The sequence below is a fragment of the Condylura cristata genome, unplaced genomic scaffold (genome assembly GCF_000260355.1).
Source record: "Condylura cristata isolate star-nosed mole 26May11 unplaced genomic scaffold, ConCri1.0 scaffold00020, whole genome shotgun sequence".
Classification (NCBI taxonomy): domain Eukaryota; kingdom Metazoa; phylum Chordata; class Mammalia; order Eulipotyphla; family Talpidae; genus Condylura; species Condylura cristata.
The window spans coordinates 23,086,039-23,110,204 of record NW_004567121.1 but is presented as its reverse complement, the minus strand read 5'-3'; the positions used below and the strand labels follow the sequence as shown (position 1 = coordinate 23,110,204).

General features: G+C 44.7%; 1 protein-coding gene across 1 annotated transcript in view; it reads left to right on the top strand.

Annotated features, from left to right (window-relative positions):
• Window positions 1-2,431: 2,431 nt before the first annotated feature.
• The window catches only part of LTBP1 (latent transforming growth factor beta binding protein 1), a 278,103-nt gene continuing 256,368 nt past the window's right edge, over window positions 2,432-24,166 (top strand). The window contains exon 1 of the mRNA XM_012727629.1: window positions 2,432-2,509. Within this exon, the coding sequence (XP_012583083.1) occupies window positions 2,451-2,509 (59 nt within the window). The 5' untranslated portion in view covers window positions 2,432-2,450. The remainder of the gene's footprint in view (window positions 2,510-24,166) is intronic.

The window sequence follows — 24,166 nt, the reverse complement described above, 5'->3', positions numbered from 1 at the left end:
CAATACAGGCTGAGCTTCAGGCCATGGGGTATTTCCTAAAAAGGCAACCACTGACCTTTTAAAGACCACTGGGGTCAGCTTGTAAAGCTAGAGTAGGAGTCAGATGTGGAAGAAACCTGAGAACATTTGCTGTTGGATGCAAACATGGAGAATCGCCCTGTTTCATTTGATGAAAGGGTGTTTTCAGACACCCCGACGTGAGGCGGCCAGGACGGACGAGCGTTTTGTGGCATCCGGCTCGTGCAGGTCTTGATGTCAGTTTTTGCAAGCCTTATACTTGTGCTCTGAGTTCATCATTGTCTCAGTGCCAATTTCTGCCACATTTGACAGATCTCTGCCCTGTCCTCACCCTACCCCCTTGTGATTAAGGAACAGGTGTTAACTATATTCGATTCTCAATTGCCCGGTGAAAGATACACCAGAAAGTACAAAAAGAATGCAACAGCAAACACCTACGCATCTATCACCCACAGTTAATACAGGCCCACTTACCATGTTTGCTACCCACTATTCTTTTTTTTTTTTTTTTTTGTAAGGGAACACACCCAGTGACATGATCTATGCTGCAGTTTTCTGTCATATTTCGGTTGTGCTGTTGGTAGCAGGATTTGCTCTAGGTACTGTTGATCATCTGTATGTCTAGTTGACTCACAGTTTTTATCATGAGGTAATGATTCATTTTATTGCAACATTTTCTGTATCCATTGACATAAATTGACTTTTAATTTTTCAACAAGGAATTCTGTTGCTAGATTTTTTTCATGTGAAAGCCCTCACATTTTTGGAGTTATATGGCTTTTCTGTTCTTAAAATACTGCTGTGTTGGAGTTGCTATTATTTTGGCATTTTGTGTCTATTTTCTTAGCTGTGATTATCTTTGGTGAAAACAAAAATACCTGATTTTGACGTTGAAGTCCCATTACCCTCTTATAAAAGGTTAATTCTGGGGCCTCTGCTGTGCGTCCTGAGCCTGGTCCTGGGTCAGGACCGGCTCTTGTGGTCTTGCTGGACGGGCCCCCGCAGCTCCTTCTGCGGTGTGTGCAGGTCCTTCTCTCCAGCCTCCCGTCTCAGCTCCGAGACCATCGAGCTGCTGCCCCGGCTCCTCCTGTGCCGGCTCTGCCAAGTGCCTCCTGCAGAAGTCAGGTGTCCCTGGTTCACCCCTGGGATTCCCTCCTGTGGAGTCACGGTCCGCAGGGGCCATTGTCCTGGCTCTGAAACAGTTGTCTCTCATCCAGCTTTCTAGTTTCTGAAGGCGAAACTTGTCCAATAATTGTTGTGTTTGAAAAGGAGGGGGTTGCTTAGGGAGTTAATTCCTGGCATTTTGGACAAATAAAGGAGGGGACTGAAGGAATTATGTCCCTGGCTTAATGTTAACCTAATGAAACCTAGATTGGTGGCCCCTAAACCTCCAGGGGACCTTGCCTGAGATAAATCCACTTACTTACCCGTGACCCTTGGCCCTCTGACTTTCAACTCTGCGTGGCCACAAGTCTGTATTCAGGGCTGTGGTCCCAGCACATAAGAGATGGAGAGATGGTTCCTCTGACTGCTTTTCACTGTAATATTAGAGAGTGTACAACATGCTGGCTTTCTGACAAACCACAGGTGCTGTTGGGTGTCTCTTCCAGCCCTGGCTTTCTCTCCTTTGAAAAAAAGTGGGTTGGACCAAATTTCTGGAAGTCTTTCCAAGGTCTGATAGCTTCTGTGTGTGAAGTCTGGAGGAGAGCCTTTTTGGGGTTTGAGCTTGGGTGTGAGCTGTCTTGTTTGGCTAAGTCTTGTTTTCATACCTACAATTTAATTTTTAAGCCTGAGAATACAATTTTTAAAAAAGTTAGAACGTACTTTAAAGATTTCCCTTTGTTTCTGATGCATTTCTCAGAGTTAGTAAAGTGGTCAATCATTGTACCATCTTTGCAAATTACATAACCCCTGTGTGTGTTTCTTCATCCACAAAGTGGGCAAAATAAAATACTGCTTGAAGCGGTTGCTGGATTTAAATGCATCACGTGGTAGACGAAGGCCTGGCACATAGGAAATCACGAAGGAATACTTGCTGGCGACTGTCTCCTGGTGATGACCTTCATCACCAGCGTTAGGCCTTGAAACAAGGTTTTATATTATGGGGAAGGTCTTGGTGCGCGGTTAAACCATGGGAAGCATCAGTGAGTTCTGCGAGGCTCTTCTGCAAAGTTGTGTCTTCTGTTGTCTCTGCAGCGAGCTGTGTCCCTCCCTGCCAGAACGGAGGGTTGTGTCTCCGGCCTCAGCTCTGCGTGTGTAAACCAGGGACCAAGGGCAAAGCCTGCGAGACCACAGCTGCGCAGGACACACCATCAGCAGTGCTTGGAGGGCAGAGTCCAGGGGCTGCTTCCTGGGTCTCCCCTGAGCAAGCCCCAAAGCACACGTCCCCCAAGAAGGCAGACACGCTACCGAGAGTCAGTCCCGTGGCCCAGATGACCTTGACGCTCAAGCCCAAGCCTGCAGGAGGACTCTCCCAGAAGACGCATGCGCAGTGAGTGTCCCGCGCTTCCCGTCCAGGGGCCGTCTATGTGTTTCTCTTTCATGCATTGCTTAAAATCTCTTTTCTTGCATACTTTTTTGAAGTCACATAGATATCAGTGTTTTCTCTTTCCCTTAAGATTTCATATGTTAAGTCTTTTAAAAATATTGGACATGTGTGGTTAGCTCTGCAGGGAAGAGTCACTGTAAGCATAAACTGGAAGGATGAGGATTACAGTGATGAAGGTTGGGAGAGTCATAAAGATAGTGGATGGTGGTGGAGTTGTGAGTAGTGTGATTTTAAAAAATTTGTTTTTTAAAGATTGATTTATTTATGCATACAGAACTGGGGTACAGGCCAGAGGTACCAGGGGCCATGAGAGGATTCACTGGAGACAGAGTGGGGAGCAGAACAGGCAGACTAAGTACACGGCTGAGGGGTGCACCGGGCGGGTCAGGAGAGGTCTGCCGCACCATGTGGGTCGTCTCTGGGGCAGGGATCAAACTCGTGCTGAAGTGGTTTCAGCTTCTTCGTGCTGTGCTTTAACCTGCTGCACCACCAGGGAGGGCCCCATGAGTAGTGTGATTTTTAAGAATGCATGGAGAAGGTAGGAATTCAGCTTGCAGAAGCTAATTTAAATGAAATAGTCTTTGGAAAGAGAATTTTTCAGACTCAAAACAGGTCAAGCATAGTTCCCATTAAGATGGTGCATATCTCTGAGTTGCCCTGCTGGTCCATTTTTGGTGACTTAGTTTTTAACTGTATTTATGGGAATATGTTTTTCCTTAGCCTTTGGAAATAAGTGGTTTCCTGGACGAGGATGAGATCCCGTCCTCCTCTGAGCACATGGGGTCCTTACCCAAGTGGTTTCCCGTTTAATTAGCTACTCTACATGGATAACAAGATACAGAATTTACTGCAACTATCACTTGTCATTTGTCTAGGAATGTAAAATACAGGAAATTGTCAACTTAAAAATGGTCTTGACCCAATACTTCAATTGTAAGTTACTTGTTTGGGATTCCTTGTTTCTCCCTGTGTCCCCGCAGAGATGGCTTCCACATGGTGATTGGTACCTAGCCATCTCTCAGATGCTATTTAATCTACTAGTGTAAGTGAAATTACCCTAATGTATACTTCCGCTTTCAACAGGCCACCGACTCTCCCTGCTAACCGGGTCCCTATAACTTCCGAATTCCTGCTGCAGTCTTCTGTTTTTCTCCATTTCTTCTTGTCTCTTATTTTAGTTCTGCCATCCTAAATTGATTTAGGGGATAGTCTGAAATCTAACCACTGTTCTGGAATTTCAGTTGGAAAACACATTGATTGACCATTGACAAGAAGGGATGGTAGTTACAACTAAATCTTAGTAATGGCGTACTGGGTGCTGGATTCTGTTTTAGTGTGTTCACTATTCACTGTGCACAGTCACCCCAGCAGGTTGGTTATGAGGCATTAACCCAATTTTGCAGATAAAAAAAATGAGGCATGCAGTGGTTAAGTAACTATGGGTCAAAGGGTTTGTAATGACAGTGTTGGGTTTTAAATCAAGGCAGTCTGGATCCACCCTTCATGCCTCAAAGTAGAGGGAGGCAGACTTTTATGTAAGGAAGTTGCAAATCATTTCAGCTTTTGAGAGATCCGATTTTGGGTGCAATGAATCAGTTCTGCTGTTGTAGCACAAAAGCAGCCATAGATGATGTATAAATTAATGAGTGTAATTGCTCTAATAAAGCCTTATTTATAGACACTAAAATTTTAATTTTCTTTAACTGTCAATGTGTCATATGTCAAAATCAGTGATCATTATTTCCTCAGCCATTTAAAAATGTGAAAATCGCCTACAAGTTGTGACTCTGTACCCCTAAATCATATGCAGTGTTATAAGCCCTTGTCAACTCAAACAACAACAAAAATGAAGCGGGAAACTCATTCCTAGCTGTGGGTCATAGACAGACAGGCTGTGGCTAGCTTTGGCCCACAAGCTACACTCTGCCGACCCCTCCTCTGAAGGATAGCGTGCTTTTTTTTGTGCCAGAAACAAATGTGCAGTGTGTCCTTGAAGGACATAAACCTTTGATTATATCACAGCTAGACATCTCTTGATTCCAGCATTGTTCTGCATCATAAAAAAAACAACAAAGACTAATTCTGTGTTGAACTGTGTCTTGCTCTCAAGAGTCAGATTACTGTGCATCATGGTTATTTTTTTTTTGAGCTTTATTACTTATATAAACTGTGAAGTAATTTACAAGGGACCTTATTCATCTTAATATCACCATCCACTACTCGAGTTGGACTCTTTATGATGTGTATATACAGATGGCTATTAAGAACCATATGTCATGTCGCTACAGGAGCAACCTTTTTCTCTCTCTCTCTCTTTTTTTTTTTTTTTTGGGATAGCAGCTATGAAAGAGAGACCAGAATGTTGTGAGCAAAAAGGAGGCTAAGGTTTCAGCCCTGACTGAGCTATGGGAAAATAAGTCATCGGGTAATATGCTTCAGGGACTTCACTACTGAACAAGGAGGCTTTTGGGGGAAGCATTGATATGAGTGTTTATGTGGGCGTGCCTGCTGCTGGCTGAGGGTGAGAACAGGAGCTGGTATTTGCTTAATATACTTTTGTAGGTTGCCCTGCTATCTGGGCATTGCAGGGAGTAGTCAAATCTGCAAGACTCTGGTCTGTCTTTCAGGAGATTTTGAAGTGGCCCCTGGGCTCCAGCTTGAGAGGATGGGACAATGAGGAGTATGCATACAAGAACTGGGATATAGGCCAGAGGTGTGGGGGTGAGAGGATTCACTAGAGGCAGAGTAGGGACCTGAACAGGCAGATACACTGAAATACACTGCTGAGGGGAGCAGCAGGTGGATCAGCTCCCTGGCTGAGGATTGAATTCATGTCACAGTGGCTGACTTGATGGTGCTGAGGCTTGAATCCCTGCGCTACCAGGGATCCCCAAAATTTGACAGCTCTTCACTTACTTTTTCTAAAGATTGAGTAATCTAGAGCATTTCAGGGTTTTCTTTTGTTTTTATATACTAAAGGAAGGCTTGATTAAACCTCCTTAAATTGCTTGTAGGCCTAATGATACCTAGAATAACAAAATTTTTTGTTACCAAAAGAGGAGAGAGCAGGGGGAATACCTCAATGTCTTTTTAGTATTTTGTCTAGAAAATGAAACATATTGGCCCTCCCTGGTGGCACAACGGGTTAAAGCACAGCACTGTGAAGCTAGCCACAGCTACTTTAATGCTGTTGGATCCCCAGCCAGGGAGCTGATCCACATGGGGCGGCAGATCTCTCCTGACCTGCCTGCTGCTCCCCTCAGCAGTCATGAGTCAGCCTGTTCTGTTCCCCACTCTGTCTCTGGTGAATCCTCTCACCGCCCCTGCACCTCTGGCCTGTACCCCAGTTCTGTATGCATAAATACATAGTTATAGAAAAAAAGAACATGACACATCTTCATTTCTGCTTGTTTTATTCATTAGAACTGAGTCAAAGGGAGTGGAGTTCAGCCGCACAATTTGCAGGGAGAAACATCAGAGTTCATGGATATCTTTAAAAATGACCACATAGAATATATGATTTATTTGAAATGTGATGTAAATGAAGACTAGAGGAATAAAAGTTCATAAAGATTGGTTAAAATCAAGTTAAATATACACATCTGAATAAAAACAATTCCCAAAGCATAGAAAACAAGATAGAAGAAGGAAATCGTGGATGGAGGCTTAGGAAATAGATGAACGAATCACATTATTTGGGTCAATCCTGACCCCAACAAGCATCGCCCACAAGCTTGGGGAGAGATCACATGATGCCTCATCTTGCCTATAAATTTTGGCAGCCGTTTTTCTGATTCTTGGAACTTTCACTGCAGTTTGCAGTCCTGGATTCCTTAGAAAGTCTGTATTAACTCTTAAGTTCTCATAATGGCCTCCCAGGAGTGTTGGTCAGTGAGATCCCTGAGGAATTGCCACTGCCTGGCTGCAGCACGCCCCCATGCCTGTCTCTCCTCTTCCATTCAGAGCTGTGTTCGCGCACGTAGCTGTGACCCCAGACTACTCCACAAAGGAGCAAAAATCAGCGCAGTTCAGCTCCCCAGAGCTTTGGCATCACCTGCCGGTGTCCTCATTCGACACCTGTTGCGATTCCCCGTCGTTGGTTTCCACCCTCAGCGCTGCCTGGCCCTGGGGAGCGTCTGTCTTTGGTCCTGTTCCTCAAGTGTCCCCCCGTCCTGTGAAATCCTGGGGTCAGCACACTTGGACAATTGTGGTGAGTAGAAGAGGGGAAACCAAGACATTAAGAGATGAGGGATATTCAGGCTCAAGGAGGTTCCCTGGCTCCCCTGTACCGGGAGCCTCCCGGAAGGAGGGCTTGAGAGGTCCCCCCACTCAAAAATAGGGACCTTGGACCTACAGCACCCCACTGACGAGACAGGGTGCCCTATGGAGCCACTGTCCTGGGTTGTAAGGAAGGGGTGGGCAACGTGGACAGGAGTGGGAGGGGGTAGGAATGTCCCCCAACAGTTAGACTGGCTCTGCAGTCTGCTGGTGTTTTCCCTTCTGATTATCTCTGTTGACATCATTTGAGCCCTGATGGCTGAGCTAATGAGCTGTAGGACTCGCTGCAAACTGACCGTGGAACACACGTTCCACCCAGAGGCGGCGGCGGGGAGCAGAGCTTGGCTGCCTCGGGACCCACCAGCTTCAGGCCTGGCCTGCGTGGCTGCCGCCAACATGACAGTGATTTCTGGAGCCTGCCTTGGGGTGCTGTGCGGATTCAAGGAGGGCTTGCTCTTCCCATTTGGATGTGTCTGGCATGTTACATGCTGTCCCTGAGGCCCTCCAAGGCGCCTCTGCGGCACCTCCTCGCTTGTTTTCCTTGGCTTGAGAAATGTATGTTTGAGCAGAGTTAGGCTAAATTTCAAGATTAAATTTGTATGGTTTTCTCCCCAGAGTTGCATGGGAGAAGAATCGAGAACCTTTAAGATGTGAGGCCTTTGTGAGGGGAGGTGACAGTGCACCTCAGATTATGCAGAATTTGTACAAGTAAAAAGCTAAGTTAAAACACTTTGTTAGTAAATATATTCTTTTTCTTTTCTTCAGCTGAGGTTTTTGAGGTCACATGTATTTCTTACAAATTTATCTGTTCCTCAAAGGTGTTAGAGATGATTTAGCAGAAATTGTTTTATGCTCCCAGAGGAAAGAACTTGGAAGTGAACAGAATGCAACTTAAATACCTTGGAGAAACCCCAGATCACTAATCCAGGAAAAAATGTCTTTGGCTGTTCAGGAGTGCTATTTTTAGACTGGAGGTTTACGTGAGTGTGCCGAGTAGCAAGAGGAACGAGCATCACAGGTGGAATTCCATAGCAGATTGGAGAATGTCCCTTTGCCTCTTGTTGGAGTTGGCTGACATCCTGTGAGTGGGGTGAGGAGCCTCTGACCGTCCCCCTCCCACAAGTATTTAGGACTTGAGATACGAGAGAACCAAGTTCAAGGCCCTGTCTCCAACGAGGGGACCTTTACGAAATGTCTCATCTTTCCCTGCCCTGCACAGGCGCCTTCACTGCCTCTCGGTATCTGGGGATAAGCATCAGCTCTGCTCCGGGGGCTCAGACTCCCTGGTCACCATCCACTGAACACTGTCTCCTCTGATTGTCACCAGGCACAGGTGGCAACCTGTCACCTCCTCACAGGCAGCCCCTGGACCTTGCCAGCTCCTTCCTGACACTTCCTGTGTCTGCAGCCTGCCCGCACGCACTGACTCCTCTTCCTCATTGGGTCCCTGCTGTCCGCCTGCTCTCCGTTTCCTCCGAGCAGCTTCCCCTGAGCCTCCTTTCCTCCCTGAGCGGTGTCTCAGCACCTCATCCCCCACCCCTCCCCATCAGCGTGTCCTTGCTCATTGATGTGCCTTGCACCACCCAGCACAGTGCTTCCTTGATGAAAGTCATAGGTGTTGTTGGGACTGTTCTCATCCAAAAGTTTGGTGAAACAGGGATGCAGATACTACTCCAGCTTCTAGGCTGCCTCAGTTTCTCCAGAGTAACTAGAAGAGACCAATGCAAGGAGTCACTGATCAGAGTAGGCCAAAGTTGGCTCTGTCATCTCACTGACACTGCCAGGACAGTAGGTCAGCCCTGGCCCCCACACTTGTGTGACACCTGTAGGTGAAGGTGGGAGCCCTTCCTGTGTATCGCTCCCATTAGTTTTCATTCATCAGATTCCATTCCATATTATGGTTGTACCATCTTGAACTTGCAGTGCAAGCTGTCTTGTTTCTTGCAATTTCTGGGATGCCTCTGATTAATGAAAGGCATATTAATGGTAAAAAGGTGGCAGCAGAGCACAGGCAGTCACTTTCTTGGTAAATTAATAAAGTTAATTATTAATGTTAATAAAATGAACAGAAATAATTAAACACATATGTAGCACATGAACTTGAACTCCCTAATACTCATAAGTATTTAGTTAAATACTGATTGATTTGAGCCTTGAAGCAGAGAGCAAACAGGAACTTTCAGGCAAACTTCACCTGTTTTTACTCAGAGTTCATTTGGTTCCTGAATATGTGATTTATGGAGTTAGTCTCACCAAAACATAGAAGAGATATTTATCCATAGCCATGTCTCAGAATAGATTTAATCCTGAGTACTTCCTTCTGAAATTTACTTGACCCTAATGGAAAATAGAACAAGAAAGTATTAGGTACAGTTTTTGTCTTCCAATTTTTTCAGCCGACACAGACCATAATGTTTCATTACTGAAAGGGTGGATGTCGTGCCCAGAGTCACAGGAATCGTGCAGGAGGATCTGATTGCTTACTCCATGACCCTTTATCATCTTTCAAGTGCTATTGTCTGACTCCTTTTACCAAAAGAATGAAAAAACAATTCTCAGTGTTTTTAGGGAAATATTTTGAAGTTGTTTTTTTTTAAAGATAAATACAAAGGTTAGAGGAGTGATACTCTTAGGAATTTAGTAAACCTTCTTGAGAAAAAGTTTTCTTATTTTCTGAAGTCACTTGAAATATTGTCTTATGAAAGCTTTTAGTTACCAATATAAAACTATCACCAAATATATAAAAGTTAGCTGGACTGTCTGCCTCAGATACAAAATTTATTTGGAAAGATTCGTGTTTGACGCAGGCATGGCCTTCACTGCTTCCGAAGAGCTGCATGCCTTTGTTTGCCTGAAGCTGGTGTTTTGCCAAGTTCTGGTATTTGGAGATTTGATGGACAGAATCTAAAGTGAGACATCATTCTTCCTTAATTTGTTCGAAGCCTCTTTATGTAGCAGCTAATCCTTCCTAATTATATTTCCAGGAAGGATGTTCTTAACTTGAACAGGAAGATGACGTAGACATTTTGAGAAGATTAGGATGCACTTTACTCTGAGAAAAGAACTCTGAAAGGAAACGCTCTCCATTCCCCGTCGCTTACTCTCTGGACAACACAGCCATTTTCCTCCCAGGCCTTTTGTGAAACCCTTTTCTCTCTCTGTTTTTCTTCCACCCCTGTGGCTCCTATTTATCTCCTTGGCAGTGAACTAATCTATTTTGAAAGGGGGAAAATTTCACTTAAAACCCTTTTCCATGGATGAGGCAAGTATTTCACTTTAATTACCTTAATGTCTTGACAGGTGACCTCTAAGTTCTTGCTGTAGAATTTCCTTTGCATTTTAGGTAAAGCTGAGATACTTTTCAACCTCTTTGGTTAATGTACTCATTGCTAGGCTGCTTTGTATTGACTTAAGGTAGTGATTTCTATGTGAAAGTACATAGGTTGGTGTCTTGTATAAGTTAGATTATTTGAGGACCTCAATATTTTGAGCAGAGGTTGTCACTGTCAAATAAGACTTATAATTCAAATCAACAGCAGTCTGTAAAGTTGAGCAGTTTTGATGCTTCAGTGACGTGATTTTATCGCATTGCTCACAGATTAATTTGTTTATTTTTCTTAGATTTTATTTGAGGAGATTGCACAGTTTCCACATTTATTAGTCCTTTGTATATTTGTGTGAACAATCGATTAACATTGTCTATCCCACTTGCACTTTTTTTATTTGCAGGAACTTTTATTTTCACAATAGTGATCCTTTTGCTAAATTTTTCAAAAACTCAGGCTGGGGCACTTGCGTACAAAGAATGCTGTTAGTACTTAATGTTTTATCTCCAAATTGAAAAGAGACTTCTCCAATGGGAATACTTAGAAAGTCCTCGCTTGCTGGTGAGCACAAGAATATAATAGATTACTCAGTGAGTAAATTATTTCATAATTCTTCTGTCCTATGAGAGACTTGTCGATCGTAGCAGACTGAAGTCTTCATGCAGTATGGAGTCGTCTGGGCTTCCCTCATCTGTGTGGCTCTCGGTGCCTTTCTCACTGGTTGGCTTCTCTCAGGTCACTGTCATGACGGCAGAGCCAGAGTCTCCTGACCTCTACACACTTCCTACTGACTGCAGTTGTTTCATTCAGTCTGAGCACAGGGATTCATCATGTGTCACATACCGAGTGCTGCTCTCCACACATCAGTTGAAGGCACCAGGCTAACAAGCCTGAAGAACACTCAACTAAGGCTACAGGAGCATGAAGAATGGGTGTCATTAGCTGCTAACTGATGCAGTGGCTATCGTAAATTCTGAAGGACTGATTCAGGGGAAACTGGAGTAGAGGAAAGCTAACCAGAATCTGGAGGACTTGGAAGAATGCAGAGAAACCGGTCTTTGTTAGTAAAGAACTATCAGGATGGAGGCTGGAGCACCGCTTGGTCCTAGGTCAGGTTGGAGATAGATCTGGTGAGGCGGATTGAAGAGCAGTAAGACATGCAACTAGAGGGACGGGGCCAGAGTCTGGAAGTCCGGACAGGTGTGGGGAGGGTCTTTGAGTGGGGCTCTGAGAATCTGAGAACTACCCCTGTTGTCTGGCGCCCTGGTGGTGGAAAAGTGTGATCCTCTTCTTCTCAGTTACATACAGTGCTGTAAACTAATGTTACCCCTATTAAAAAACAAATACAAAAAGTAAAAAGAAAAGCCTCTGAGGGAATGTGAGACTTACCTGGAGACCCCAGGCAGGGCGCTGTAGCGTGTGAGGGAAAGCCCAGGTGCGGACTCACAAAGCCAGAGGGCTGCCTGACAGAGCCACCTGCCCCTCACAGTAACTTCTGGGGAGGAAATCCGGTCGACTTGAAACCAGAAGGGATTCAGAGACTCTGGGAAGAGCACAATTCTAGGGGAGCCAGGCCAGGGAATTCTGCCTGGGAATGTTTCCCTGTCTCTCTAGATATGTTAAATGGAGCAGCACATCATCTCGTGCTCTTGGGGACCGGGAGGTTGGGACTGTCTTTGAATGTTTTTTCTTACTGCTCTCTAGTCCTGCATTCAAGCTTACAACCCAGAAGTGAAGCTAGGTTCTATCTCCTCTGTGTTGATGAAACTGGCATCCTTCAAGATACATTTCCTGACCATTTATCATGTTCTTTGGGAAAATCAGGGTCTGTTTCTTTTTCAAACTTTCCTCCAGTTTTGCCTTGACTGTGGTTAACTCTGCAGCTTTACCATAATCATTTCATGTCATCTCTGCTCGGCAACATAAATCCCTGTGCACTGTCTCTGTGGTTTTCATGCTGTAAACGCCTCACCCATATTCCTCCTCACTGGTGCCTGAAATCCTACGTCTGCCATCGTGAGCTACAAATGTAGAAATGAGCCCTGGATAATTCTCCCCTACTCATTCCGTCCTCCCCACCTCCAGCCCCCCCCCCCAAGCCCCCCCAGCCTCGGGAGAGAAGGGCGAGCCAGCCGGACTTGCGGGGCCTGTGCGCGGCTCCCGGGAACTGGCCTCCAGGCTACGGGCTGCGGTGACCGGTGTCCACGGCACGCAGCGCACGTTTCGGCGCCATCTGCCCGCAAGGGCTTCTTTCTCCATGGCTGCTCTGTAGTGGCCCCAGACAGCTGAGGCGCTTCAGCAGGCCTGGTGCTGTTTCGCCCGTGGGCAGGATGCGCAGGCAAACGCCGCGGTCTCTCCAGTGTGGGGTGAGGGGGCTGCTGCCTGCACCGGCTTTCCCCAGGCCCGTTTGGGGAAGAAGGGACAGTGGATGGGCCGGCCATCTCCCCTGGAAGCTGGTGGCGCCCCAGGACCCTCTGTTGGCTGGTCTCGGCCCCAGCCTCAGCGTCTCGCGTTCTCCCTGGGAGTGTTTGGTGCCGCCTTCTGCGGGGTGATGGGTCCCCACGAGCGCAGAGTTAGGAGGAGGAGGGTACACTTCAAAGTACACTGTTGTTTAAGGAAAAAGACTTACAGGTATTTACTCCCAAGTTTCTTAAGATGCATTCAAATAAGAAAAAGAATAAGTGGAAGTAGTTTATGAAGAACCCATGGAAATTCTTGCTGGTATTAACATGTTTAAGAGATTTGGAAGTTTAAAAGTTGACAGTTCATAGAGAAATCATGCTGAGACTTAAGTTTTTGTAATATAATGTGTATAAAGTGCAGTTAAACAATGACTGTTTGCACTTTTAACGTCTAAGGTTCAGAAATTGGCGTGACTATTCCCTATCATCTGGAATGATGACAGGCGCTGGAAGTGTAGACCACGCTGGCGCCTTTTCAAAGGAATTCTTCTCTGGTCTGGGTACTGTAATAAACACAACTAGCGTTGGTCGATTTATTCTACACACAACATGTATAATATTTTGGGACTTTTTGTTTTTGGCACAGAAGTTATAACTGATGATGTAAAGGGTCTGAAATTGCATTTGGTTAAAATTGAGAGGTTGAAATTGTCTATGAAAGTGACTGGTGAGAACTGATAGATGCACACATCACAGCAGTCAATTTGTAAAGGAGGCTCAGTAGAAAATGTGGACACAGTTTGAGTTTTCTACGATTATGCCACTGGGCAGCAGGTGGCAAGCTTTGCTTTTCAATGAACTTGGTTTTCTTCTAAGACTACACATGCCAGAATTTGAAGAGGGTGGTTGGAAGCTGCTGGAATATGTCATTTCTTGGCAGAGCAAAATTGAACCACCTCCTCTGCTCAGTGTGTGATTGCCTTTCTTGGGAGGCTGAAGCTGAAACTTCAGGTTCCTTGCTGCAGATGGGCAGGAATTAATTCATAGGCCCAATGCTTTGTTCCCCTGATTGTTAGCAACAGGTTGCTAATGGAGAAAATAAATGCACAACTTGCAAGTTAAGGCACTCCCTGTCTGGTTAGTAAGAGGTTTTGTACACTTTTACATGTTGCTAATGCTCTCGATGTGTATTTTAAAAAATCAATTCTTGCTGAATAGCTACTTTGATTTTGGAAATGTGTAGTCATTTAATGAAACAATAGAATTCCATGGAAAAATGGAAGAAAAAACATTTTGAGATCACGATTGAAAACCATTTTCTTCCCGAAGCTTTACTGGGTTTTGCTTTTGCATTTCAGTTGTGGAAAAGAGAACAAACTTCAATAGGGGAGTGATGTCAAGGTGGGCAACTAAATTATAGACTGTCCATACCTTCTCTAGAGAATGTGCTTCTCCTTGGACTGTTATTCTGTACATTGGGAAATTTGGGAGAACAGATGAAGGATCATGGAAATCACTGTAAACACTTAAGAGTGTACAAATACTCAACACCTGCTGTGTTTTCAATGAGCTCTCCTAGACTTTTTGTTGATTGAGTTCCTGTGGGCTATGCTGCCTAGTGTTCATAATCTTTAATGCATGCTCAAACATTTACTACTCCACCTCTGCATTTTTTTATTGTTAAAAAAAACACTATTTAGAAAAACATACGTTATGTACAAGAAGACATTGTTACTTCCAACACTTGCAGCTTAAAAACCAGCCTTCTGGTATCTAGTGCCTACTTGAAGGCAGTAAGCACTACTATTCTCGGGACCCCCATGGTGAGGCTCCCCACACTCATAACCTTCCCCTCCACAAGTTCTATCTCCCTGCTTCTGTACATAGCTGTGCCATAGTTTTTTTTTTTTGTATTTCTGAACAGTGTTATTTCAGTTAGCCATTTTTTAAATAGACTTTTAAATAAGTCACATATTGTTAGTATTTTCCTGAGACAAGCTTTTCTTGCTCAAGCTGGTGTTCCATCTTGTGTTCACCTGGAGGATTTGTAGAGCGTAGCTACTGTTCCCACCCCCCAACTCACTTGGCCTGGGGGGAGGGGCTTGCATGCCTACCTGACTTGCAGGTGACGCTAATGCTGTTGGTTTCTGTACCACTCTGATACGTTATTCCACAGGGATTTATTCTTCCTTTTTTTATAATATTGCCTTACTGCAGTTGAAGGATCAACATATGGGTTATTGCTAGTGCTTTCTGATGAGTATTTTTATATAAATCTTCTGTTCAGTATTAAACAGTTTTTGTAGAATGGGATTAGAGACAAGTGGTTTGCATCTGTTAAGGTAGCTTTGTTTTGTGAAACTTTTGTTTTAGGAACACACACATACTTATGTGAAAGGCCTTTCTTGTAAAAGCAACTTTAAATTGATGTTTCCCTTTATAAATGGTGTTACCTTGTTTAAGTATTCCTTCCCTTTCCTGTTGCTTCAGGATTTTTTTCTATATTCTAAGAGCTTTTCATATCACATTTGTTTAATGCACCTGGAAATGATTATTTTGTAATTTTATTTTCCGCATGGGTAACTTACGGTTTTAGCATTATTTATGGACTTTGGCCTTTTCCACTCCCTTGCTGAACTGGGATACTTGTTTGTCATATGCAAATTTCTAGTCACGTAGAAGCTGTTTCTGGATTTTCTATCTTGTTGCCTTGATCCTTATTCTTGAGTCAGTAGCTTAAGTACTAAATTCATATAATTTTTAGTAGACAAATCTTGTCCTTCAGTTGTGTTTCTGTGGAACTGTAATTAGCTTGTCCAGTTTCGGATATTGCATTGAACCAGTATATACTTTTGAGATGAGCATGCATCTTTCTGATATTGACTATGAATATGATCTCACTTTCACTTAGTTCTTTAATGTCTTAACACACTAATTATTTTCATTAGTGCCTTGGACGTGTTTTGTCACATACATTCCTGGTTACTATTGAAATCTTTTTTAAAATTTCTTGCTCAAACATGCTTTTTTTTATAGAGAAATGGTTGCACATTTTCTGGACATTGAAACTTTGCTAATGTGGATTCTATTATACTGTATGATGTTCTTCTGGGTTTTTTGTTGAGAATTTTATCATATGTGATGATATTTTTTCTCCCTTTGATCTGTTGTTCTTGTCCTTTTTCGAGAACCCCCACCCCTCCGTCGGCCTCTAGTTCATCATGAAACAGAAGTAGTATAGTGGCTGTGGCTGCTTAGTTTAAAGGGAGCCTCTCATTGAGTGCCCCTTTTGCTGTAGGTTTCTGGTAGGTTAGCCAGCATGCATAAAGGATATCCCTTGATTGCCAGAGGTGTGTTACAAATGTTGAATTTGATCTTTTGATATTTTAATTTGATCATGTTTCCTTTCATCTTTAATGTGGAGAATTACAGTAAAAGATTTGGTAATGTTGGAACAATCTTAGATTCATATAGTAAGTATCACTTGGCCATGATGTCTTCTTTTCATTTGTTCAGCACTTCCAGTTTACTTCTTTCTTCATGAGCTAGGCATTATAATCTTGCTTTCTCACATGCACTTGACAGGATTTTGCTATTATTTGCTCCATAAACCAGGGCTGGCTGGGGAACAGCTCCAAGCTGGCTTTTTCCTCTCTTGAGTTTTATTTTCTGCCGACCATGATGCTTGTTAGTTTCCACGTCCATTGGTGGACATGTGATGGCTTCCTGACATCTTCACCTTTTCAACCACTTCCTCATTTTTTTATGTGCTCGCTGTTCACTTCAGTAAAGTGACCAGCACCCAGGACACCAGTCTGCACCTTGAGGTGTTCACTGCCTTGTTCCCTTGCCTGGTTTTCAGAGAGAAGATGAACTGCCCTCTCCTTCACCAGGTTGCAGAACGGTGGCTGGTCCAAATCCCTGTTCCTCCTTTCATCACATGGGATAATGTCTTGTCACTCAAACCCAAGTGACCTTGATGCAACTCTTTCAGGTCCACCCGCTTTGTCACAGGCCCCCCTCTTTGAGAACTAGCAAAGCCCCTGAGTTCCCACTCTTTTCACCAGGTCCACATCCTGCCTGTTTTTCCTTGTCCCAGAGATACCCTTGAACCAAGCCGTCTCCATGCTGGGGGCCAGCCTTCTTACCCAGCCAGACCAGGGGACCTTGGGGGCCTTCTCAGTTCTCAGAAAGAAGCTGTGGCTCTGTTCACCTTGGTGATTGAAAGTGGAAGCCATTTCTGAACTGAGCAGGAGAGGGTCTGCTCTGGGCTGGACTCAGCCTACACTGGGAACTAGGGCGAGAGATTGTTCCAGGCAGTGAGGCAAGGTCTAGGCTTGATGTTTTAATCTTTCCTATTTTTCCTGTCTTTGCTGCACGCAGGTCACTTTCTTTTAGTTCATCTCTTTGCCATTGACTTCTGCTCTCCGCTGTCATCCTTAAGTTACCCATTTTGAGTGTTACTTTTCATATCAGAAAGTTCTAGTTGTTGTTTTTTTCAAATCTTCCTTATGTATATCAATAGTCTTTTATTAGAAATTAGTCATAATTTCTACATCTTTATTTTCACACATTTAATGTAGTTATAGTCTGTGTCTTATATTCCACACTAACATTTGTTGCAGGTTGCGTTTTCGGCTAATTCTGGTTTGTTTCCTTTTGTACCTTGTGATTGTTGTTGTTGTTGTTTTGATTGTGAGTAAATATTCACTCACAATCACAAATGTTAATTTTTTTAATCTCTAGATTTCCTTAGGATTTAGTTTTCAGGCATGTTCCTGCAGAGGACATTTGCTTTTACCAGGCTCCTGGGAGCAGTCCCCTTCCAGGCTCACTTTTAACTAATTTCTGGGGTTGCTAATGTTTTGGTCATTCAGATATTTTTTCATTTCCAAGCCTGCACCAATGTGGGCTCTGTGCAAGTTGAAATTCACACCAGAGATCATTTTTGTGACCACTGTTTTTGCAAGCTTACCAGTGTCCAAGTGGAAGGACAATGTCCCTTGGTTCACCTGCTTGTAGAGCTGCTATTTGCCCTTAGGCGGCATCTCTGGTATAGTGACCAGGTAAACCCCTGGGCTCCGCCCAGCGCATTAAAAACCCATAACCAGGCCTCAAGAAATGGCAGGTGCTCCTCCAGTCAAGTTCCTGTTCTGGTGCCAACGCGGTTCTGTGGATCCTGTTCTCTGCTTGTTTCTCGCCTCTGAACCTTTCTCCTACTTTCCTGCCAGCTCAGCCATAGTTTGTGTTTTGTTCAGCGAGTTCATTGTTTGATACTGGCAGTTTTTCTCTGGATGTCTAATACTGTTTTACCAAGAAATAATAATCTTAATTTGGACAGATTTTGTTCCTCTAAGTTAGAAACCAAGTGTTTGGAGGACAAGCCATGAAGTCCTTAGGTTCCACAGAATGCATATCCCAGTGTAACGACCACCCCCTGGGGCTTTGGAGACATTTGGGCATTCCCCTGCTTCCACAGCATGCGTGGTGTCTTCTAAGTGCCTTTAGTGAGGGGCGCTTTCAGCTCTGGCCAGCAGGCCTGAGGGGTCGGGGGGGGGTACGCAGGAGCAGCTTTTCCTCACCTCCCGCCCCCATCACTCTGAGTTGGGACACCTGCTCTGGCCGGGTAGCCCCCATTTCTTGCCCTTTGTCTCTTCCTCAGTTGCACTTGAAACCTCATTCTCATAGTTCCTCTGGTCCAGTAGTCTGGGCCTTCACTAGTGCTCATCATGTACTTTATGACTCTGATTTGTATATTTGGAGGTTAAATTGGCCTTTGTGGTTATAAACCCTTTCTTTGAGGGTTTGATGGAAAAATACAAGTTCTGCTCATTGTCACACAGGGAAGAGGAGGAGGGAGATTTTGGAGTTGGACAAGAGAGAGCACACAGTTGGTATTTCCTATTCCGGTGACATCCGGTTGAACAAAAGTAAAATTGTATCAAGGACAGTGCCTTTGATATTTTTTAAGCTCTGGAATTTAGTATAGTTGATAGCTATAAATGGACATAATACATTGTATCTGTTTTGAATGTCCTCTTATGTCTACATAATTATTTTTTTTTAAAGATTTATTTATTTATTTGTGCATACAGAACTGGGGTACAGGCCAGAGGCTCAGGGGTGGTGAGAGGCTTCACCAGAGACAGAGTGGGGAGCAGAACAGGCAGATCTACGAAGTACACTGCTGAGGGGAGCAGCGGGCGGGTCAGGAGAGGTCTGGCTCGCCATGTGGTCTCCTCCGGGGCAGGTGGCAGGCGGGAATCGAACTCATGCGGAAGTGGCTTCAGATTCTCAGTATTGTGCTTTAACCCGCTGCGCCACCAGGGAGGGCCTACATAATTATTTTTAAAGATTTATTTATTTATGCAGACAGAACTGGGGTACAGGCTAGAGGTGCAGGGTCTGTGAGGCTTCACCAGAGACAGAGTGGGGAACAGAATAGGCCGACTGATGAAGTACATTGCTAAGGGGAGCAGCGGATGGGTCAGGAGACATCTGCCGTGCCATATGGATCACCTCCAGGGTGGGGATCGAACTCATGCTGAAGCAGCTTTAGCTTCTGAGTGCTGTGCTTTAACCCACCGCGCCACCCGGGAGGGTCCATGTCTGTATGGACATGTTTTAGACTCCTTCCTTGCAATGACCACCTGTAACATAGCAGCCTTCAATGCATTGCAGATATATCAGGACACCAAGTAAAATATCTTTCCAACCAAAATTGAAATCCAGCATATTTTTGGCTGACCAGTTCTAATCCTGGCTTGTCTGAATCATTGAGAAATTACATGTTATGTTTGTGGGGGGCTAAAATAACATAATCATAGACAATTAAATTAGGGGAGTGAATGAAATTACATTTTCCCCATATTTTTCAGGAAACAGTTAGAATTTGATAACCATCAGTTTATTCTGTTACTGTCAAACTTGAGAGTAATAATAGGTTTGGAAAGACAGGTTCTTTGGGCAAGGGGAAGCTGATAATGGCTGTTTAAAGTTGGTTTTGTGTGTGACTTACATACATAGAATTGAAAAGGAGATAAGGGACACTATTATATCCTGGAGGAGAGGGTAGAAGCAAGGAGAGATCTGGTATGAGATCTAATGGGACAGGTTTTAGATTCTAGAAGTGATTAATGAAGTCCAGGTAGAATGGAAGGGGACAGATGGTGTATATATACACAAGGGAATACTATTCAGCAATCAAAAAAGGTAAACTCGTGTCATTCACAGCAACATGGATGGAGCTAGAAGGGAACATGCTCAGTGAAATAAGCCAAAAGGAAAAAGAAAAATACTGAATGGTTTCACTTACAGGAGGAATATAGGGGAACCAAATAAGGGGTCAAAAAAAATTAGAACAAAACTAGCAGATAACCATAAATATGAGGCATTCTATGGGGGGGAGGTGGGAAGAAGGATCAAAACAGGGGCAAGAAGAGCACAAGGGACTATGGTGATGGTGCAGGGTGAACCGGTGGTGGGAATTTTATGGGGAATTATACACACACACACACACACACATGTATATGTATATATATGTATATATGTATATGTAAATGTGTGTGTGTGTATATTTCAAAAAACTGGGGGACAGAGACCACAGAAGTTTCACTTCTTCATGGAAGACAGTAAGCAAGGTTTCCTTGAAGGATGAGCTTTGCATTTTCAGTCTTGGGTACCAATTATAGGAGGTGACAGCTGTACTTAATGAGGCTCTGGGGGCACAAGGGGGCCTGTGGGGCACAGTCACAGCGTTCCGGGATGGGTGTGGCCGCAGAGGCTGGGGCCCTGCTTCGGAGAGCGCCCCGATCTGGGTGACCAGTCATCCTTTCCTTGCTGCCCAGGAGCTCCCAGTACCTGGGAGGGGCCCAGAGAGAGTATTTCACTGTGACAGAGGTCATAGTTTTGCAGTAGGTGCTGTGGCAATGGAAAGCACAACTTACCTTCATGCTTACCACATAGGAATGCCAGCAAAGTTGAACTCATTTTTGGAACTTCTCTGTTTGAACCCAGGAGTGGGAGTTCTTTGCCAGCGCACACGACTTCCCAGAGCTTAGGCTCACTGCCGCCTCTGCAGCAGGCCTGTTTCTGCACCCAGGCGAACGCCCAAGGGGCACCTCATCTTTTCCATCCTGCATATTCTCTGGGCCGACGCTGGGTGGACATGGCGCTAAACACCGTTCATGCTTCATGTGTCTTGCAAACTGTAAACACCCCTTCTGTGCCAAGCTTTACATGAAGGGGCAGGGGCTAAACTGACCGACAGGGTAGCTGCCCTTCACAAACAGCTGAGTGGGAGACCTGTGTCAACTTGTGCACACAGACGTCATTAGAGTGCGAAGCGTTTGGTACATTACTAGAAATGACAACTGGCCACATCAGCTGTCATCTATCTGACCAGGCCAACTGGCTGAGGGTCATTTGGCAAAGTGTATGTTTAACTTTGGAAGAAGCTGCCACACTGTTTTTCAGTGCTCGGTGCCCTCACCAGCACTTAGTAGAGTGTGAGTTTTCCTCTGTGCATTTCTAATAGTGCAGAGGGTGGTGGTTTAAACGGGAGTTTTTGTTAAAGATGAGTAATGGTGAGCATTGTTTTCGTGGGCTCACTTGTCATTCTTATCTCTTTGGGGAAGTGTCTGTTTAGATCTCGTGCCCCTGTTTTTAATTCAGGGGTTTGCTTTCTTAGTGTTGATAAGACTGCCTTCTTGAACAGACTTCCTTCTCAGCGAGTTGTTCACTAGGTTTCCAGCGCATTTGATACAAACTGTTTATGTAGAGTTTTAAAGAAGATGCTCTAGGAAGAGTTGCTAAGGAAAACTCCAGCTGGCATTGATCTTGGCTTGCAGCCGCAGGGGTGAGGGTGAGATTTCATGTGTTCTTGGTGCCTTAGTGGTTTTGAAACAGGAGACTGAGAAAAGGGAGAGAAAAGAGAGCCAGAAGCCTAGCAGGGACTTTGACCTACAGTCTAAACAGGGGGACACAGGCTTGGTCAGTGGCTGGCGGAAGCTGGAGGGTTAGAAATGCCACAGGGATGGTTAATTTGGATGAGAACAGCAGCTGGACAACGAGAAGGAGAGATGCCGAGGGCTGTTCAATGCCTGTTCTTTACAGCCCAGCGCTGGATAAGGCATGTCCAGTGGGACATCAGTGAGGTCCACTATTTTGTAATCCTGGAGTCATGTCAGTAGACTCCTCTGACTTATTCAAATGCTTCAGGAGGGCTGTGGCTGCCTTTGTCTTACACCTAAAGATGGGGACTTGTTTTTTTCTCCTGTGTCCTTCCTGAATCTTACTGTGGTTACCATTCATTTGTAGCACGGTGTGTGACTCAGAAGTACGAGGGCCCCACTTCAGATGTGTCACCGCATCACACCTGCCACCACTACAATCTATGTTTTCGACATCAGCATCTGCATCTATACAATACCACTTCACTAATGATTTTGGTTAGGTGAAAACTCCTGGTAAGGGATCCGAGGCTAACACACTTCTTTCCTATCACCTGACTTCTGGGCCCTGTGATACTGGAAACACCAGTCAGCCTTGTGCTGGGATTTAAGGTATTCAGGACATCTGGACCCCCGGGCCCCCACGTCTGCTCCCCTGGTGTCTACACACGTCTGTGCTGAAGTATCTGTATGGAGAGTGGTTGCACAGCTCCCCTCAGCCTCAAAGAGGTCTGTGACCTCCACGTTGCTGTGCAGCACTGTTCTCGGGGTGCGCTGGGCAGCACCACTTCAGTGGTGGCATCACAGAACTCCTGTCTCAGCTTGAAAAATCATGGCAGGAAGTCCTGTGTCAGAGGAAATTAGGTAGATCTTTAAAGTAGTGGGATTGAGCCCAGGGTCTTTTTAGCTCTTGTGTGAGCAGCTTTGATTCTCTTCCTGGTGTAATTAATAATTAGCCAAGAAAAAAGATCTCCTCTAACTTATTCAAAGGAGGACCCCCGATAATGTGTGTTCCTGATTACATACCTATAATTATAAAGATCCTGTAGCGTATTTAATAAATGAACTTATCTTATAGGGGGGCCTGGTTTTGCACTATACACTGTGCTATACCTTGGGTAAGCCAGGACAGTGTAAAACACGGTTTTGTGAAGAAAAGTGCCCTTACGTGTACAGGAAGCCTAGAGCACGTTGGAGAGCAGTTGTGGCTGGGGCCGCAGGCGTGGCTGTGGACTGAACGTGGAGGAAATGCTGGGAGAAATTGGGCTGAGCTTTCTCTTTGTGGGCTATTTCTACTGGGGCAGCCGAGGCAAGTGGGGCCGAACACAGGTGAATTGATTTTTGCGGGCAAGTTCATCTGGTAGTTGAGGGTTAGGGCTTGGAGAGAAAGAGGGGGTAAGGGTCAGATATTCTGTTGATTCATAGGCTTTATGTTCCGTTTTTATTTATTATTATTTTTTTAAATATTGACATGTTCTTAGGCCTTTTACACAGAGTTGTTAAAGGGCAGGAATTTCATTTTGAAAGAACAGGGGTAAACCCTGCAATAAGAGACCTAGTGATGTTAATCTGGCATTCTGAAGTGGTGGATTTAGAGATTTGTTGTGAAGATAATAATAAAATAAAGCAGCCGGAGTCTGGAAGCAGTTGAAGATTTGAGGCAGCAAGTGATAACGATGGAAAGAGATTAGGAGCCCTTAACACAGGAGTGTATTACTGAAGTTGAGCCCAGTCCTAAGAGGACTAGACAGGTACTTGCAGGTAAGACAGCCCGAGCCACCCAAGGATGCTGTTACTATAAATATCTTCTAAATCTCCCTGATGGAGAGCAGTATTGCTACCACTTAGTAGTCGAGGAAAACTGGTAACTGATTACAAGTGTAATCCAGGTGTTTTGGCATCCACAGCGGACGATGCACCGATCTCCAGCGAGGTGAGACATTCCACTGGGATGCAAGAAACAGACGGGAGACATCTGCCTCTATTTACTTCTGCCTCAAGTAGGAATTGAACTTTCCTAACAGTCAGTGTGCTGCTTGCCTGAGTGCCCAAGGCCAGGTCAGCGGCAGGGCTCACCTCCCCAGGTATTTCATGGGAGGAGCAGGAGTGTACCGTCATCAACAGGGACTGACTGTTCATAGAGGTGTATCTGCACCCGATGAAGTAGATTCCCAGGTGGTACGCTGCTTAGTAATGAGATGGGTATGAGCCTGGGAGTCTTCTGTATCACAGACAGCAACAGAAGCGAATGAAAGGAGTTACTGAACATGGTTGAGAGTTTTTCTTGCAAGGCAGGCATTTCAAGTTTGCTGGCTTTTTACATGATGCATGGCCACGGGAGGTACTGTTGTCCTGCAGATATTTAAGAAATTAATACATGAAATAATATGTCCTTTCTAAACAGAGGGTGTGAAACCTTGTTCCCCTGTGAGCTGGGAGGCACTGCCAGGGCGAGCCTGTGGGGAGGGAGCTGGACTCAAGGAGCCACTCAGTTCGCTCCTTGGCAACTGTACTTTTTGCTCACAATAAACCTAAATTGTCAAGAGAAAGATATTAGGGTCAAGAGGCAAGAGAAGCTGCGCCCGGGCTGACTGCTATGGACACTCTGGCTTACGAGCAGCCTTAACAATCAGTGATTTTGGT